Source organism: Neolamprologus multifasciatus, chromosome 20 (assembly GCF_963576455.1).
Source record: "Neolamprologus multifasciatus chromosome 20, fNeoMul1.2, whole genome shotgun sequence".
In the NCBI taxonomy this organism is placed as follows: Eukaryota; Metazoa; Chordata; class Actinopteri; order Cichliformes; family Cichlidae; genus Neolamprologus; species Neolamprologus multifasciatus.
The window spans coordinates 22,413,357-22,432,046 of NC_140458.1; the positions used below are offsets into that span (position 1 = coordinate 22,413,357).

The 18,690-nt window shown below is 42.4% G+C and overlaps 2 protein-coding genes and 1 long non-coding RNA gene across 3 annotated transcripts; 2 read left to right on the forward strand and 1 right to left on the reverse strand.

The window, feature by feature from the left end:
- Positions 1-6,229: 6,229 nt before the first annotated feature.
- On the forward strand, positions 6,230-11,169 carry LOC146494936 (TELO2-interacting protein 1 homolog). The gene is made up of 6 exons (XM_085146290.1): positions 6,230-6,392; positions 6,816-6,983; positions 7,147-7,246; positions 8,487-8,627; positions 9,245-9,449; positions 10,683-11,169. Exons 1-4 carry the CDS (start codon positions 6,272-6,274, stop codon positions 8,521-8,523), a joined length of 426 nt encoding a protein of 141 aa, XP_085002416.1. The 5' UTR covers positions 6,230-6,271; the 3' UTR covers positions 8,524-8,627; positions 9,245-9,449; positions 10,683-11,169.
- LOC146494937 (uncharacterized) lies at positions 7,358-8,182 on the reverse strand. Its single transcript, XR_014871585.1, has 2 exons — positions 7,914-8,182; positions 7,358-7,835 (listed from the first exon to the last, which is right to left on the reverse strand). It is a non-coding gene; the product is annotated as an uncharacterized LOC146494937 (long non-coding RNA).
- A 771-nt stretch (positions 11,170-11,940) lies between the features above and the next one.
- Positions 11,941-17,365, forward strand: LOC146494938 (uncharacterized). Its single transcript, XM_085146288.1, has one exon. The coding sequence runs from the start codon at positions 12,108-12,110 to the stop codon at positions 15,165-15,167; it is 3,060 nt and encodes a 1,019-aa protein (XP_085002414.1). The 5' UTR covers positions 11,941-12,107; the 3' UTR covers positions 15,168-17,365.
- The last annotated feature ends 1,325 nt before the right edge of the window (positions 17,366-18,690 follow it).

The window sequence follows — 18,690 nt, forward strand, 5'->3', positions numbered from 1 at the left end:
TTCTCTTTGCATTGGTGGTTCTTGGTGTCCGGGGCTGGGCGCTCAGGTATGTACCAGCTCACTCCCGGTGTCTTGTCAATTTCGTCAAACTTTTTCATAAAAGTGTTATGAAGAGTTGTTCCATGTAGTATGACGGTATGACGATAACATTCCGACTGTATTATAGACCAACAAACTAAACAAACAGACTATTTTTTGTTAGTACTCTCTGACTTTGTGAGGCAGTACAGGTATTCTTACCACTGCGGCTGAGTCCTGTGAGTAAACAAAACACACAAAAAGTTAAAAATTACTGTGCTGATTAAGGAAACATTAAATTTGGTTAGTTTGGGGTCTTGAGCTTCAGGTTTGTGGGTTCAGTTGCTCTCAAAATTGAGGAAAGACAAAAAATGTTTCTTTTGAAAGGTTGTTGGAGGATTTTTACTGTAAGAAATATTAATGTTAATGGTACTTTTAAAAAATGCAGTTTACTTGTAATTTTGTAGAAAAAGGCTCTGCACCTGTGAAAAACAAATCCACACCCCCAAAATCACTGTAGATCAAAGTAGCTAAACCCTGGTTAACTGCAATTATATTACATATTAAATATATATTAAATTAGTTACCCTATATGGTCTGAAGGAGGAGGCACCTTCACTAGAAGAAAAGAATAATGTGTATGGGAATTTTTTTAAATGACAAAGCTACATTTTGAAATCTTTCATTATTAATAACATTTAATTCAATTCAATTCAATTTTATTTATATAGCGCCAAATCACAACAAATGTCGCCTCAAGGCGCTTCATAGATACAGAGAAAAGCCCAACAATCATATGACCCCCTATGAGCAAGCACTTTGGCGACAGTGGGAAGGAAAAACTCCCTTTTAACAGGAAGAAACCTCCGGCAGAACCAGGCTCAGGGAGGGGCGGCCATCTGCTGCAACCGGTTGGGGTGAGAGAAGGAAGACAGGATAAAGACATGCTGTGGAAGAGAGACAGAGATTAATAACAGATACGATTCAATACAGAGAGGTCTGTTAATACATAGTGAGTGAGAAAGGTGACTGGAAAGGAAAAACTCAATGCATCATGGGAATCCCCCGGCAGCCTACATCTATTGCAGCATAACTAAGGGAGGATTCAGGGTCACCTGGTCCAGCCCTAACTATATGCTTTAGCAAAAAGGAAGGTTTTAAGCCTAATCTTAAAAGTAGAGATAGTGTCTGTCTCCTGAATCCAAACTGGAAGCTGGTTCCACAGAAGAGGGGCCTGAAAACTGAAGGCTCTCCCTCCCATTCTACTTTTAAATACTCTAGGAACAACAAGTAGGCCTGCAGAGCGGGAGCGAAGTGCTCTAATAGGGTGATATGGTACTACAAGGTCATTAAGATAAGATGGGGCCTGATTATTTAAGACCTTGTATGTGAGGAGCAGGATTTTGAATTCAATTCTGGATTTAACAGGAAGCCAATGAAGGGAAGCCAAAACAGGAGAAATATGCTCTCTCTTTCTAGTCCCTGTCAGTACTCTTGCTGCAGCATTTTGGATTAACTGAAGGCTTTTCAGTGAGTTTTTTGGACATCCTGATAATAATGAATTGCAGTAGTCCAGCCTGGAAGTAATAAATGCATGAACTAGTTTTTCAGCGTCACTCTGAGACAGGATATTTCTAATTTTAGAGATGTTGCGCAAATGGAAGAACGCAGTCTTACATATTTGTTTAATATGTGCGTTGAAGGACATATCCTACAGTACTGTGCAAAAGTCGTGAGCCGCACGCTGAAGTATTTCTTTGGACATTATCTGGTTTTTCCACTCCTTTTTAGTCCAGTTCTTGTACCTGATCGATTTCTGAGTAATGTTTTTTGTTTGTTTTTGTTTGTGTAAACACTTTGCACTGACCATTATTGAAGAATTAAAAAGCACCTAATTCAAGGAATGTGTGTGCACATAACAGAAAACTTGGGAAAGAACCAATTTTAAATCTTTAAGCACTTTGTTACTAGCAGCCTGTCACAAAAACACATTTTGTATAGTGTTTTGTTTTTTATAAAATAAATAAATATTAAAATGTATACAAATTTGTGTGATTAATGACAATGTGTTAGTGTGTAATCACCCTGAGACATGCATGCCTGTCTGCTAGCGTCAGATCTAAAGCCATTTCTGATTTGGAGATGCAGGCTGCAGATTCTGTCCAGATTATCCAGCTCTCGTCACTAAACATCCAGTCTTCACTTATCAAATGTGTAAAATTCAAGGCTGGTCCTTAAAAGCTCCCAACAACGCAAAAACTGCATAGCCACACAAGTCCCAGCGTTTCCCACAGCAGCAGCAGCTGTGAAAAGAAAGTGGAGAAAGGATGAATGAGTCTGTGCTTATCGGCTCTCCGCTCTCCCCTAAGCTGGCGTTGTTCTTGGTAGCCATGACAACGGAGATTGTCCCAGCTTTATAAATAAAGGCCCCAACACCCCAAAAAAGAAAAAAACATCGGGATTCCCTGCGCAGACCAGGAATCCCCCTAGCAGACCAAAGCTACAGAGAGGATTTTGAGTGAGTGAGTGTGTGTGTGTGTGTGTGTGTGAGCGATTGAGTGAGAATCGAACCAGCGCCTGTCTGTGCTTCAACCTGCCAGGGACCGGCAAGTGCTCTGCGCCACCTGCCGGCCGTGGAATCTGTGCAAATTTGACATATTTGACTTCTCTGAATACGAATTATTTTTGAAAAGGAAAAATAATAATTTTAATGTGAGGCAAAACATGTATGGTGTTCGGTAAAGTTGATACGCCGACTCACTTCTTTTTTTTTTTGTTTGAGAAAGTTTGTTTTCATTTTAAACCACTGTCAGTGACGTCATTCTACGCAACTACCACAGGTAAGGAAAAGCCTGAATCTGTAGATCTTTTTCTTTTATTTTTGTTGTCTAAAACACAAAAATCCCGAAACAGTCAGCTCACAAAGTTGCAGGTTGGTGGCAATTTGGCAGAACAGCCAATGACTTAAAGCATTTAGGTGCATATATCTTGCCACAAGACATGTGCTCTAAGCTAGCTAGCTAGTTTCTGTTAGCGAATCAAGTTCAAGCTCCTCACATATCATCATCCAGGGTACAGTCATATGCTCATGAAGAGATCCCATGCAGGCAACATTAAGGCAGTGTAACAGCTTAAATATGCACTAATTTTAAGCTATTTCCTAATATCTAACCATTATGATAAATGTTTGCCTGCAACTGACACAGCCAACACAAATGTCATTGAAAAAAACAAAACCCTGTGATAACATATTTTTGTTTTTCTAGAATAGAAGAACCACATTTTAAAAAGGCAGTAGGAATAAATCTTTGTTGTTACTGCATGATTAGAATGAAGTAACAACAAGTCTGGCTGGAATAAGAAGTGGTAGTCTGTGTACAGTGCTAGTGATCTGCATAATTCACCTTAGATGGTCATCTGTTTGGATGGCTGAAGTCGGCTGACGACACAGCTAATTTCATCAGGCTGCTAATGAAACATCTAAAATGATAGATGGTTAACTACACAACGGAAGCAACAGCATTACAATCACTTGATTTAATTTAATTTTTCCCCCAAACTTTTGATCCAAATTAGCAAAGTACTGCAGCCATCTGAACCTTCTAGGTGATTACTCGGTTCTGTAAATGAGGCTCCTTTCATTTGTGAGACTGTTGTTCTTCTCTCCCCTTTTGTCCGCTCTTACAAGGTGAAGGTGCTGCCCACCCATGATGCCAGCAAGGTGCGTGCAAGTGGATCTGGCCTTAACACCACTGGAGTGCCCACCTCTCTGCCAGTGAAGTTCAACATTGATGCCAAAGATGCAGGTGAGGGACTGCTGGCAGTGCAGATCACTGTGAGTGTATTAGGGCTGCCACAAACGATTATTTTGATAGTCGACTAGTCACCGATTGTTTTTGCGATTAGTCGACTAATCAGATCATGCATCCATTGGACGTACAAGGTACACATTATTGCACCAGCATGCATGTGCTCTTATATAACCATTATTAGTTTACAGCTTTAAGTGTTTAAGGTATGTGCTAACCAAAAAGAAAGACAAGATGATAGTTTATTGAATTTAAATGAAATTTGCATATTGTTTCGGTGAAGTTTAATAAACTCTGTCTACTTGACGTTTATTCAGCTGTGTAAAAACTATCATTTTAATCTCAGCCAGATCGATTTACTCAGGAACAAATAAAATACTGAAAAAAGCCAAACGATTGAAAACGATTTGCCGGGAGTCCGGAGTTCTCACCGGCTCTAGTGAGCCTTGAACCCCGGCTAGCTATCGAGCTGGTGGGTAACAGACGTCTCCGAAAACGTCGGAGCGCTTTTGAAATATGTGGTGTCTTGATAAACTGAGCAGATATTTGAGGTTTACACAGCTGGCATCCTTGTAGATGCACTGCTGCCATCTTCTGTTTCAGTCCGTTATTACACTCTTAAATCCTACTACTGATTCCTGCGTCTTTTGGGATCTTACAAAGCTTCAAACAACGCGTTGACTATTAAATTGGTCGTCGACGATTTTGATAGTTGACTAATCGTGGCAGCCCTAGAGTGCATCAACGTGGACCACTCAATAATGTAATCAAAGTGTTGATATTTAAGTAACAGTTTTTGTTTTCTCCTGAAGGACCCAGACGGGAAGCCCAAGAAGCAAATATCTGTGACAACCATGATGGGACCTACCTGGTGTCTTCTGCGCCAGACATGACTGACAGATACACCACACTCATTAAGTACGGAGGAGACGAGATCCTTTATTGACCCTACTGAATCAGGGCTCTGCCCACCGGAGATGCCAGCAAGTGCACTGTCACTGGATATTGTCCAGTGGCCAGGTAGGACTCACTGCCTTGGTTGCTTATACACTTTTAGTTTTCTTTGAAAACGGCCCTTTAAGTCACTTGGTCCATGACTTGAGTAAGCACTGTCCTGTTGAGTTTGTGGCTCAGATGACAGTTATTGTAGAAACGATGAGAAATCATGTTTTAGTTTTTTGTAAATTATAGTCAAACATACAATGAACTGAGGTATTCTCTTTGGTTAACAGAGCAATGCGATAATAAAAGTGGACAAAGCACATCGAGTTGCCACAAATATCTTAGTATATCACACAGTTTACATAGTCGAAAAGGAGTATAAAGAAGTTTACACTCACAGTGGGGCAAAAAATGACGTGACCAAATACTTATTTTCCACCATAATTTGCAAATCAATTCTTTAAAACTCAGACAAGTTAGAGGTAAACCTATGATGAAAATTACAGGCTTCTCTCATCTTTTTAAGTGGGAGAACTTGCACAATTGGTGGCTGACTAAATACTTTTTTGCCCCACTGTATTTGATCCTGTCTCCCTCAATACTATTTAATATCTAAATGCTTGATTCATCATATTATAACAAATGTGCTGTTGTAGCTACTCACAGTGAGTTTGATTACATTTTTTCCATCTACCAAAGAGAAATAATAGCTCTTAGTGGCAGGTGGATCACACACTGATTTTAACACTTTGCATATGACTGCGTAGTATGAGCATTTTATAACAGCATGTGTTGTTTTTGTTTATGTAAGGAAATACATCAGTTTCCCTTGTATTTTAAATTTGAGTGAAGATCCTAAATTGGCCCCACTCTTGACTTTGAGAAAGGCTGATCTGTGCTGTCCCCACATGAGCACAGTCAGATATAATACAGGCTTTCAGGAGCAGGAAGGCTAAAGGCTGTTTAATGTCTGATGTAACTGTGTCAGACATTTGTGTTCTCACGTGCATATCTTGAAAACTTCAGAGCTGCAGTGCATGTGTAAAAGTGGCTAAAAAGCAGTGCATTAACATGTGTTTTGTCTCTTTGCGTAGCTGCTCAGTCCATCCAGACTCCTCTCCATATGCAACAGTGATGTCGGCTCTCTCCAAGTGATTCCTTCATCATCAACATCTGCATCCAAGATCCTCCAACTTGAGGCCTTCGCCTGCTGTGCTCAGGCTCTGGGCCGCGATTTTCGTCCCTTGTTGACGACCTCGCTGTATCCTGTGCTGGAGAAAGCTGGTGAGGAGACGCTGCTGGTCAGCCAGGTGGCGCTGAGCTCCATGTGGGACATCAGTAAGGTCTGTGGATCTTTTTAACCCAAAATGGACACAGAAATAACCGTTGGAGGGTTTACCCGATTTCCTCCTTGATCTGCTTAAGCCTGTGCTGCCCTGAGCTTGTACTGTATTTCATTATAATCCTGTCTTGTTGGCCAGGCTCCACCAGTGTTGACAGTTATGTTGACTCACTCTGACTGCAGCCTGCTGGTTAGGGACATCGTTCAGGATCTGGATCTCAGCTACGAGCGCACAGCTGCTCTTTTCTGCTCCGTGCTGCACGCACTCATGAAGGCACTGGGTAAGATTTCAACAGTGATGTCAGCTTGAGTCTCACGTATACTGGGAGTCAAAGAGGACAAGGAAGAAAATGTAACTCGTGGCATGCTCTGCCACATTTTTTTTATGTTGCTTAACTTTGTTTTCTGCAGTGCCTTTCAAAGTTTCTATCAATGAGTACATTTCAGGATATATAACTTTGCTCGTTTAACATTTAATACATCGTGATGGTTTAATTGCTGAGTCGTTTTCTGTTGTAGAATTAATATTCATAATAATATTCATACAGAAGTTTTACAAACCCTCAGTAAAAATGTATGAATCAAATGTTACTGATGGGCTCTTTTCAAAAACATCAGCGTCTGTGTCACACTGATTTTGATCAACTGACTTATTTTATTGTAACCAAACTTATGCTCATATTGTTGTCTTGTTTTTCCTTTAGCGAGGTGGTTTCCTTCCACTTGTAGCAGGACCAGTACATCTGCCAGCTCCAAACAAAGCTCCAGTGACCAGGAAGACCTCAGCATTCGCCAATTCCTGCTGAATTACCGCAAACAGAAAGAACTGGCAGAGGGCATTGGAATAGAGGATGATGACACTGAAGACCGAGGTAATAGGTCTGTCTAAGGGCCAGTGGAATATAAGCTATAGGTTGTAGTGGTGGTTATTAGATTCAGAGTGTAGAAGAGATGGATCATTGTAATTAAGAGTCATAGAAATCTGAACCTCACTGCTAAACTGGCGGTCTAACTGTACATGTGCTGCCATTGCAGAAGTCCCTCCCACTGAGTGTGAGGATGTGGAAGATATTGGTAGTCCTGATGTGAAAGCAGAGCTTCCTTGTCTGATCCCAGCCTCAGGCGCCGACTCAAGGTACTGTATCAGTAGTTTTATGTAGAGTCAACTGTAGGGATGAGTATTGATAAGATTTTCACAATTCCGATTCTATTTTCGATTCTGTTTAACGATTCGATTCTTTATCGATTCTTTTTAAAAAAGGAGAACACTAAGGTCGATTAGCTTAGAACTTTGTTTTATATCTTCTTTTTGAGCAAGATAGTAATTTAGGAGTAACATGGCCTTACAAACCCAACAGTGAGATCTTATGAGATCCAGCCTACGGCTCTTCAATGGGGTGTCACAGGGTCCCCAGGAAAAAAAATTGTAAATGTAAAATAATAAAATAAATATTCTTCTGTAGCAATAACAAAGTTTAACATAAATTATTCTGTAGCAATTACACAAGAATATCCAGTAATGTCCCTGCCTACAATTAAACACATTCACTTACCTATATCGGGGGCATCTGCTGTGGCAAATGGGTGCAAGCCTTTGACCACAAACTTAGTCACTGCTCGGTGACATTTGTCTATCCTGCCTGAAAGGAGACGCTACCGGTAGACTGCAGCGAGAACTGCCAGCATCTGAGCCAGACTCTGTCTGTCTCTCTCATCATGGTCACCTAAGTGCACAGTAATGGCAGGTTTTGTAATAAGGCAGATCGCGCTAACATAATATGCACTGTTAGTTGATTATTTACCTGCCGCATTAACGGGAGAGGACGTGCAAACGTTACCGCTGCTGCTGGGATGAGATTCACGAGTCCGGAGCGGAATTAAAAACATGACATTCATTTAAGGTTATCGCGTGTTTTGTGAGCAAATGCTTTTGCATATTCGTAGTGTTTCCTCCCTTAAATTAAATATCTACTTTGCAAGTATTGCAAGTTGCCCTGTTGTCATCCGTTCTCGTAAAGTATAATCAAACTTTTGAGCGTTTGAGACGCTTAGGCTATCAACAAGAACCGGTTTTCGATACCCATCCCTAGTCAACTGTTGGACTAATAACAAAAATAATCATTCTTGTGAAGGTAGGACCGCCAGCGTTGGTACAATTCATCCTGTCAGAACTGTGTGGATGACTGTTCACTGGTGTAATGCTCATCAAGAAAAAACATTCAGTCTGGTCCAGCATTGAAACAGAAATAAGTCTGTGCTGAAGTCGTGCCTGCTCAGGAGTTTGGGCTCTCAATGAAGACCTCAATAATTAGTTTCAGCTCACATATAATCAGGATCAAAACAGAGATAATTGTTAGGTGTGTCTTTGTCTTTAGGTACTGGACGTGCTGGAGTTGTGCGTTCAGGTGCTGAGTGAGAGGGAAAATGAACTGCTGCCTATGGCTCATTGCTGCTGGCCAGCACTCCTGCAGAGATTCACAGCTGATGACCAATTAGCAGTCCTCAGAGCCTTCAGGGTAAGTAAAACAAACCTCTCTTTTCATTACGTGAGTCAAAATTATTCAAGTCGTCTTTAGTTTTAAACTCTTAGTAGTGAAAAAATGAAAGGTAGTGCCCAACAACAGGCTTATTTCATTCAGAAATAGTTCTATTATTTTCTTTTTTGGGGTGTAATGTGAAGACTCTTTAAACTAACATTTCTTCTATCAGCACAGAAAAATCACTGTGTGGATGCCTTCTTAGAGGCTGCTTTTCAAACTGTCTCAGAGAATCACAAAGTGGGACTTTGTGATAAATAAAGCTGTTAGTTTTTTGTGATCTTTGGTGCAAGTGTCAGCTGATTCAACTTGTTGGGGTAAATTAGGCTACTCGTCAGCTCCTGTCATCAGCTGGAATATTTTTAAATTTGTTATTCATATTTTCATTGATGAGCTGACAAATTCAGACACATTAAGTCTGTAAACAGTCATTTATTCACTCAGAGCTGCTGCTGGGAAATTGTTTCATCAGCTTTTGGATATATACTAGTTTTGTAAATACTACAATTCATCCATGAGTATACAATGGTAAGGTTTTATTGAATTTTGACAACTTGCTGCTTTTGTACATTACATTTTTGTACATTACATGCCAGGTGCTGTGCGTGCTGGGTGAAACATGTGGGGACTTTCTGAGGAGGAGGGTTTCTAAAGAGGTTCTGCCCAAGCTGAGCGCCTCTCTGGCACAGCAGGCTCCGATCAGCGCCAAGGCTGGGCCTGTCTACACACACACCCTGGCCTACAAACTGCAGCTGGCTGTATTGCAGGGGCGGGGCTCACTGTGCCAGTGACTGGATCTGGGTAAGAGAATAGAGACACAGTGCTCACAAACAGCACAGTTTCACCAAGACACAACATAGTGCATCATCCTGTAGAACTGTACCTGGGCTCTGGCAATGATCAAAGCAGCCACAACACGGACAAATCAGAGCAAGACAACTATTCTTAGTATGACGCCTCACTTTATGGAGATTGGTGCAACATGAAGCCCATTTATGTAAAACCACATTGAAGATAGATGACCTCTTATCTTATCTTACCTTATCTTATCAAAGCCTATTTGATCACAGGGCTGTAACTTTCTTGTAGGAATAAACTTAATGGTTCTTCTTAAATGAATGAGTTATAGTCAGCTTTCTTCCTGAGTGAGACAGCAGCAATACAAGTTTGTGTCTGTACATTAGTTCAGAGATGAAGACGTCTCTATACGTCAGGCCCACAAAATCAGTTTGTGGGCCTGATTTAAATATCACCCTCACTCATTTTGTCCCTTGAGAAAGAACTTCCAGAAATACGCAGATGTAGTTCAGCGGTGGTGGCTAAAACCAACAGGAGCAGTTAAGCTAACTTCAGGTTGGCACACAACAGAGCTAACTAGCAATAGCTAGCAATCCCAACTTGGCAAAAGTGTTCCTAGCCAGGTAAAGAGGATAAAAAGTGAGGGATGACTGTGATGAGGAGTTTCTATGTGGCGTATCATCACAGGTCGGTTGCCTTACAGGCGTGAATAGAAGTGTCTTCAGGACATGTAGGGCCGTGATCTCCCAATACTGTGTGTACGAATCTGAAATCAGCTGCCTTTACACTGGCAGCTGATGCAAAAAGTGTGCACTGTGAGACCTACAGTAATGTAAAGGACAGACGGAAGTTGTGAATAAAAAAAGTAAATAAATAAAAAAAATGGCTCAGAATGCAGTATGCAAGCAGCCTTTAATAACTCACATCATTCTGAATAATTTGTCTAAGTGTTTGGGTAGCAACATAGCAGCCACAAGTAAAACACATGCTTTAATATACTTAAGTATTTTCCTGCTTGGAGGTGATTTAAAAAAAAAAAACCCGAAGAGAAAGGCAGTGTTGAGTTAATGAGCTTATAGTTAAACTGTTGGTCCGCATGTTAAAGCTAGCAAAACTCGTTCAGTCTGTCACTTTGGATTATAGGAAGGTGTTTTCCATACAATAGATATTACGTACTAGGCAAAACACAGCTCAGAACTAATCCTGTTCCTGTGTTTCTTTCTCTTTCCTGCACAGTGTGTTCCGACACTTAATCCAGGTGGATCCGGACTCCTTCTGGTTTACTCTAAATGAGCTGCACTGCCCGTCCTCTTACATCCCACACCACCCCGACCTCCTGCCGGTGCAGCTGAACGGCACGGGCAACGTTCTCGGACAACGTGTTCAAACTGCTCAAGGAGGAGTTTGGCTCCGTTACTGAAACAGTTAACCAGCCAGTCAGCTAATGAGCTGCTGGTTGATGAAATTGACTCTTCTCACAAACAGACGACTTATTGAACCATGACTGCAACAGGTCAATTAGCTGAAAGAAAGTCTGTCAGCTGTGCCAAATAGCTGATCACCTAGCTCTGTGGAATTAAGAGCTACTCTGTCATTTACAAAATGTTACTTAGTCATCACCTTGATTATCTAACCTCCTAGCTTCTGCCCACAATTAGTACTTACTGTACATTAACATTAGGTGAAAATGGAGCGCTACTGAGTTATGTTTGATTGAAAAGAGTAGGGATGCACCGATACCGATACTGGTATCGGGTATCGGGGCCGATACTGTAAAATGTGTGTGTACTCATACTCGTAAAAGTTAACCGATACCATGAACCGATACTAACTTATTTCATTAGTCAGATGGTGGCTGGTCATTTCTGTTGTAGTTTTTTAGATTGGTCACTAGGGGGACATCCCGCGCTAAACAGGCACAGGGTTAGGCGAGTGAGACTGGTGGCTCCAGATAAAAAAGAGAAACTGCTGGCTGCTGTAGCTAGGCTAAACAAAATGTCAGCAGTGTGGACCGGAACAGCCAACTTTAACTCAGGTTTTGGAAAAGCGATGAAAAATGTCAAGAGAAAATCCACGGGCAGTTAAAATAACAGAGGCTCTGACTCATTTTATTTCTCTGGATGACCAGCCAATGCCGGTTGTGGAAAGCATAGGATTGAACCGTCTTCTCAGCATACTCGAGCCGCGATATGAAATTGGACACTCTGCAATAATTTAAAAGTTTATTTTATTCTCAAACCTAATTTGTATTTATTTTATTCCAAACAGAAGTGTTTATTTATTATTCTGAAAGCTCGAGACAGTGCCCAATAGTTCAGTGATATTTTGTAAAATTACAATGCGGAGACTCCGCAATAATTTAACAGAAGTCCTTATTTTTCACTTGAAATTTTTTTTGTGGTCATTTTTATTACGATTTTATTTTTTATCGGCAGAGAATAAAATAAAACCTGTCGATTTTTGTACTCAGTATCGGCAAGTACTCAGATCCAAGTATCGGTTTGGTTTTCAAGATGGCGCTGGAGTGACGGCAGCCTTTCCAAGTAGCTCTGCAACACCGCACTTTTTCTTAACTCTTAACTTTTTTTAGACTAGGCTTTCAAACTTATTTCACCTTCCTCTAGTTACTGTACTTCTACCTCTTAGATATAGCGATACAAGATGGATAATGCACTTTTTAAAACTTCTGGAACCAGCTCCTTCATCTACTCGAGAGCGGAGCTGCTGGCTCTAAGAACAAAGGGACAGACCGGCATGCGACACAACATCCCGGCTGAGATAAAGAGGAGCTACAGAGGCTGCAAGGCCGGAGCGAGGAAAGCGGATCACCGGAGGCGATTCAAACCATCAATCCCGACAGTGATAATGGGCAACGTGAACTCGCTACCGAATAAAATGGACGAACTGTGTGCTCTGAACAACCACCGACTATACCGTGAGTGCAGTTTGTTTATCTTCACGGAGACGTGGCTAACCGAGCTAACGCCACAGGCTAACGTAGACCTATGCGGTTTCACATCCGTGAGAGCCGATAGGGACACGCAGGCCAGCGGAAAAAGCAGAGGTGGGGGACTCATTGTCTACGTTAACAACAGATACTGCAACCCCGGACACGTCTCCGTTAAAGTTTCGGTATGCCGTCCGGACCTGGAGCTGCTAGCTGTTAGCTTGCGGCCATATTATCTACCTCGGGAGTTCAGTCATGTGATCTGTGTGTGTGTTTACATCCCTCCGAGGGCCGACGCAACAGCTGCCTGTGAGAAAATACACACAGTCACAGCAAGACTTCAGACACAAAACCCCGAGGCTTTCATTATTATATCTGGAGACTTTAATCATGCCACACTGGATTCTACTCTGGCTGCTTTTCACCAGTTTGTGAATTGTCCCACAAGGAGCAACAGGACAATTGACCTACTGTATGCTAATGTGAGAGATGCATACAGAGCCACCCCCCTCCCCCCACTAGGGAAGTCAGACCACAACCTGGTTTACCTGCAGCCACAATACACACCCCTCGTCCAAAGGCAGCCTGTCACAACACGCTCCATCAGGAGATGGACCCCAGAAAAGGAGGATGCTCTGAGAGACTGTTATGACACCACAGACTGGGACGTGCTTCTGAGCCCACATGGTGAGGACATAGAGGGGGCGACACACTGTCTTACAGACTACCTCAACTTTTGTGTGGACACGGTCGCCCCTGCTAAGACGGTACGGTGTTACCCTAATAACAAACCGTGGGTAACACAGGAAGTCAAAGCTGTCCTCAACATGAAGAAGAAGGCTTTCAGGAGCAAAGTGAAGGAGGAGATGAAAGCAGCACAGCGGGAGGTGAAACGCTGCCTGAGGGAAGCAAAGGACACCTACAGGAGGAAGGTGGAGCAGAAGTTGGAGAGGAACAATATGAGGGAGGTCTGGAATGGTGTGAAAACCATCACAGGCCACAACACCAAGAACAGCACAGTGGGGGGGACTGTGGAGAAGGCAAACGAACTCAACAACTTCTTCAACAGGTTTGACCAGCCCACAACCCCCCCACCCTCACCCTCACCTTTACTACAGAGCCCTCCCCCCACTCTCCTACCTAACTCGCTTCCCCCCCTTCCTGACACTATGATGACACCCCCCTCCTCCAATCCCTCTCTCAGCAGCAGGACATCTTCCCCCCCCTCCTCCCAATCATCTCCCAGTGTCACAGTGGATCAGGTCAGAAGACAACTGAGGAAGCTTCGCCCCAGAAAGGCAGCAGGTCCGGACAAGGTGTGTCCGAGGATGCTAAAGGCGTGTGCTGCTGAACTTGGGGAGCCGCTACAACGAGTCTTCAATCTCAGTCTGCGACTGGGGAGAGTGCCCGTCCTATGGAAGACATCCTGCATCGTCCCGGTCCCCAAAAGGAACCAGCCCAATGAGCTGAATGACTTCCGACCGGTGGCACTGACATCACATCTTATGAAGACTCTAGAGCGGCTCTTCCTCAACCTCCTCCGACCACAGGTACAACATGCCCAGGACCCACTACAGTTCGCCTACAAGGCGGGTGTCGGAGTGGACGATGCCATCCTGTACCTCCTGCATAGAGCCCACTCACACCTCGATGGGGGAAAAGGCACGGTCAGGATCCTGTTTCTTGACTTTTCCAGTGCCTTTAATACCATCTGGCCCTGTCTGCTCCAGGAGAAACTGAACAGGATGGAGGTGGACCCCTGCCTGGTGGCTTGGATCTCCGACTACCTCACCGACAGGCCACAGTACGTCAGGCTGAAGGACATCACGTCTGACACTGTGGTCAGCAGCACAGGAGCACCACAGGGAACTGTGCTGTCCCCTCTTCTCTTCACCCTGTACACCTCTGACTTCTGCTACAACTCTGAATTATGCCACATTCAGAAGTTTGCAGACGACACAGCCATCATGGGGTGTATCTGGGATGACCAGGAAGAGGAGTACAGAAGTCTGGTGAGGAACTTTGTCGCATGGAGTCACACAAACCACCTGCAACTCAACACCTCAAAGACTAAGGAACTGGTTGTGGACTTTGGGAGGTCCAGAGCAGGTCCACTGCCGGTTCAGATAGAGGGGGAGGAGGTGGAGGTGGTCAACAAGTACAAGTACCTCGGGCTGTGGGTGGACAATAAACTGTCATGCAACACAGAGCACCTGTACAAAAAAGCCCAAAGCCGACTGTACTTCCTCAGGAGGCTGAGGTCTTTTAACATCTGCAGGAAGCTCCTGAGGATGTTTTACCAGTCAGTGGTTGCTGGAGTACTTTTCTATGCTGTGGTGTGCTGGGGGAGCAGCACAGCAAAGAAGGACTCATCCAGGCTGGAGAAACTGATCAGGAAGGCTGGCTCTGTGGTCGGCATGAAGCTGGACACTCTGGTGACAGTGGCAGAGAAAAGGACACTAAAGAAACTGCTGGACATTATGGACGATGCTGGGCATCCTCTGCACACGGCCATAAACAACCAGAGGAGTCTGTTCAGTGACAGGTTGCTTCTCCCAAAGACAAGAACCAACAGACTTAAAAACTCCTTTGTCCCACACGCCATCAAACTGTTTAACTGTTTAACTCCTCTCTGGAGGGGAGAGGGAGGGGAAACAGGAGGACAAAGGAGGGGGGAACAACTAAGCTGTAGTGCCTCTCCACTTCACTGTGCAATTACCTTTTGTGCAATACTTTTTGTTAATAATCAGCGGTGCAATAGACTCCATACTTGAAATGTGCAATTCACTTGTATTTTTATTTTTATTCCTATTTATTCTATTTATCCCCTTTGTATATTTTATCTATATATGTCTTTGTATTTATATACTGTAAGGGTGTTTACTCACTATATGTCTCTTCCACAATGTTATTTCTCTCTCCTACAGCTTCCATAAGCATGATGAATTATGCAAATTAGCCGATGATGTCATTTAGCCACTTGTAATGACTTTTAGGAAAGTCAGTAGCGATTTTCCTTACTGAGGGGTTGGCAACACTGTTAGAAGCAGACACACATTGCCAGGGTTGTGGTTGGCACGGCTGACTGGGTAACGCCTTGTGAGCAGCTTGTGACAATGGCAGGCAAATATTATACTTCCAAAAATAGTAAATCTAGCAACATCTGTGTCTGAAACACAACATTTCTAATATGATTAGATCAAATTTGCACTGTCCTGAAAAGAGAGTGACACGTTGTATAAAACCTAAAAGTAAAAATAATTTACAATGAATGATTCTGTTGGGTTTAAGTCAACCCTGCTGGTAAACAGAAACTGTTACGTTTTACTTGCAAGGGGAGCGTCGGAGAGCAGTGCTGCCACTCGCCTGTCCAAGCAACTCCAACTCCTCTGCATCCGCCTCACTCTTTTATTGACAACAGAGGTTACAATTCACTTAACCACGTGACGACAAGACAAGCATATGTGTTTGTGTGTGTGTGTCACTTCCTGACACCATACAAGGCATGCTATCAATCAACGACCTAGCGTGTGTTATGCTGAAACAGCAGAAGTGAGCGTCTCGCTAAACTATTAAAACAGGAACTTGCCAAAGGTCACAGAAGTGTGAAATCTAAGTGTGTAATGGGGAATTATAGCATGTCTGCACAAAGCTGAAAATAAAGCTTCTAATCGTCTAGCTCTTTCTGCACAATGACAACCATATCAGGACACATAAAAGCAATGGTTGTATATATCTTAGCACAAATGACAATCTTAAATGATCAACTCTGACATTCCCTCCTGTTTGTTGTTTATGCAAGGCACTTCTCCTATCGTTGGTGATCCACATCTGTTTTTCTGCTCTAGGGTTAGGGGCAGAGCACGTCGTACACCCCGTAGACTTCCTCAATGTCACCGCAGGATCACTTTCCACCTTTTTTGGATTTCACTGTTGTTCACAATCTGTAGGAAGCCGAGTGGTACAGCCCTCTGCCTTAGCTCTTCTCTGGATTGTCGGCTGTGCTGGAAATGGTCCCTGCTTCCCACTGGTCCTCTTGGAGCTTCCTCTTGGAGCTTCCTCTTGTCGCGTGTTCAGAATATTGAGGATGAGAACAAAACAACACTGGTTCAGGAGGGTTAGGTCAAACGATGATTTTAATGAACACACGCGTGGGGAGATGAACACCGTTACACAAGCAGCGTCGATCTCCACCTAACAATACACAAGCAGTTGTTTTTATAACATCAGGGTATTCTTACGCCCCCTCATGCGTCAAGCAGATACATCACATGCATAAGTTAAAACCACAAATGTTCTGTTGACAACTTTTGACACAGTTTGAAAAGAACATCGTCTCCGTCTCCATGCCAGGTGCTTACTGTAGCTCGTCCTGCTCTCGCTTATCTCTGGAATATCAGACGCACGTCCTGCAACAAACTTTCACTTCTGCAGGCACAAAATGCAGTTGCAAGCAAAATATGTCTGAACTCTTACCTAAACATGATTCTACCTACGGTGTGTGTGTGTGTGTGTGGATGTCTCGACCTCAATTGCACTCTGTCTCACCTCTCACCTCACCTACTACAGTTTTTTTTAATTGGTTTGGTACTATTTTCATAACTAAAGTGTGCATTTTCAAATCTCTCAGTACAAAACTCACATTTGTAACACCACTAGTCATTCTTTCAAATCTGATGTCATGATTTCATTGTATTTGCACATATTTTCATTCCACTTACTCATTGTTTCAGAACACATGATCATTGTGATATATTTTGAGAACATTTGCTTTAATCACCCAAACAAAACAGTAAGATCTTTTTTCAACTTAGTACTTTTACCAATCATTTCATTCAGGAGCAAATAATACAAGGTAAGCGTTTCAAATTGTCCTTGGTGATGAATGAGTGTAACTGAACTGTAAAAGTTTACACAGCAAATATTACACTTATGTTCAGACATAAAAAAAATTATATATATACACACACACACACACACACACACACATATATATATATATATATATATATATATATATATATACATATATACATACATATATACACACACACACACACGAGAAAGGGAGAAAAAAAACAAGTCATTTACCTAAGCAAAATATATTTTTATTTTTATCACTTTTACACAATCAAGCCGGTCATTAACATTGGGTCATAAGTTTTCATCAACATCACAGTGGATGTCTATATTGTTCAGGAAAAATCTCCTGGCATGACGAATTCAGGCTTGACATTGCTCAGCAGTTCATATAGCATATAGTTCATATAGCATAGCATATCACCACAAGCTTCACACATGGCTTGAAGAAGGGAGACATGCTCATGGGGATGGCGATCATACACCTTCCACCTCCATGTAGAGAAGAATTCCTCAATTGGGTTGAGGAAAGGGGTATATAGTGTGTTTGAAACCATTCCTGAACCAGTTGTGCATGGTGGAAGCTGACATTGTCCCACACAACAACATAGACGATGTCTTCTCCCTGACAGGCCTGCTCCAGTTCATTTAAAAAAAAACTATCAGGTGTTCAGTGTTGTATGACCCTAGAACTGGTCTACAGCCTACCACACCATCTTCAGATATAGCTGCACACATTGAGATGTTCCCCTCACGTTGTCCAGGGACTTGGATGGTAGCCCTTTGTCCAATAAGGTTACGTCCTCTGTGTCTAGTTTTTGCCAGATTGAAACCGGCCTCATCAACAAAAATATACTTGTGATGATTCACAGCAGCGTCCAGCTCCATCACCCTCTGTTACAGTAATTGCATGCCAGTTTAGTGTTGTACCTGAATATATTCTGAACGCAGTTGTTTCACCCAGACATTGTTCCTCTCAAAAGGAACTTACAAATGACCAGACAACAATCAGTCAAGTTGAAAATCCATGGATATAATGAATGATTCACTGATTAAACATTAAGATCAGTTGAATTAAATGACAGAAAAATGTATTAAACTGAATAATAAGAGATGCAAATCAAAAATTTGATAGTGATAACATTATGAAAGGCAGTAACTGTGAACGAAACATTTATTTAGATGAAACACTTATTTTGTGTAGTGAAAAGGATATTTTGTCCTTATGTGTATTGTACTAACACAATTGAAAATAGGCTGAAATGTTTGAAAAAGGTGCACTTTTGATGATCTGTTGTGATATAAGTACTAAGAGTTTTGAAAATATACCAATTGCTTGTGAAAACTGCGCCAAACCAATAAAAAAAACTGTAAAGCTCACAACCGGACAGAGGCCACTCTCATATGTGTAACAATCTAACTAAAACTATATATGTA

Bases quoted from the DNA above. Each gene is read 5' to 3' on its own strand.
- LOC146494936 (XM_085146290.1), top strand. From the start codon at position 6,272: ATGTTGACTCACTCTGACTGCAGCCTGCTGGTTAGGGACATCGTTCAG. The intron at 6,393-6,815 runs GTAAGATTTCAA...TTTTTCCTTTAG, and splicing joins CGCACTCATGAAGGCACTGG to CGAGGTGGTTTCCTTCCACT. The intron at 7,247-8,486 runs GTACTGTATCAG...CTTTGTCTTTAG, and splicing joins GCCTCAGGCGCCGACTCAAG to GTACTGGACGTGCTGGAGTT.
- LOC146494938 (XM_085146288.1), top strand. From the start codon at position 12,108: ATGGATAATGCACTTTTTAAAACTTCTGGAACCAGCTCCTTCATCTAC.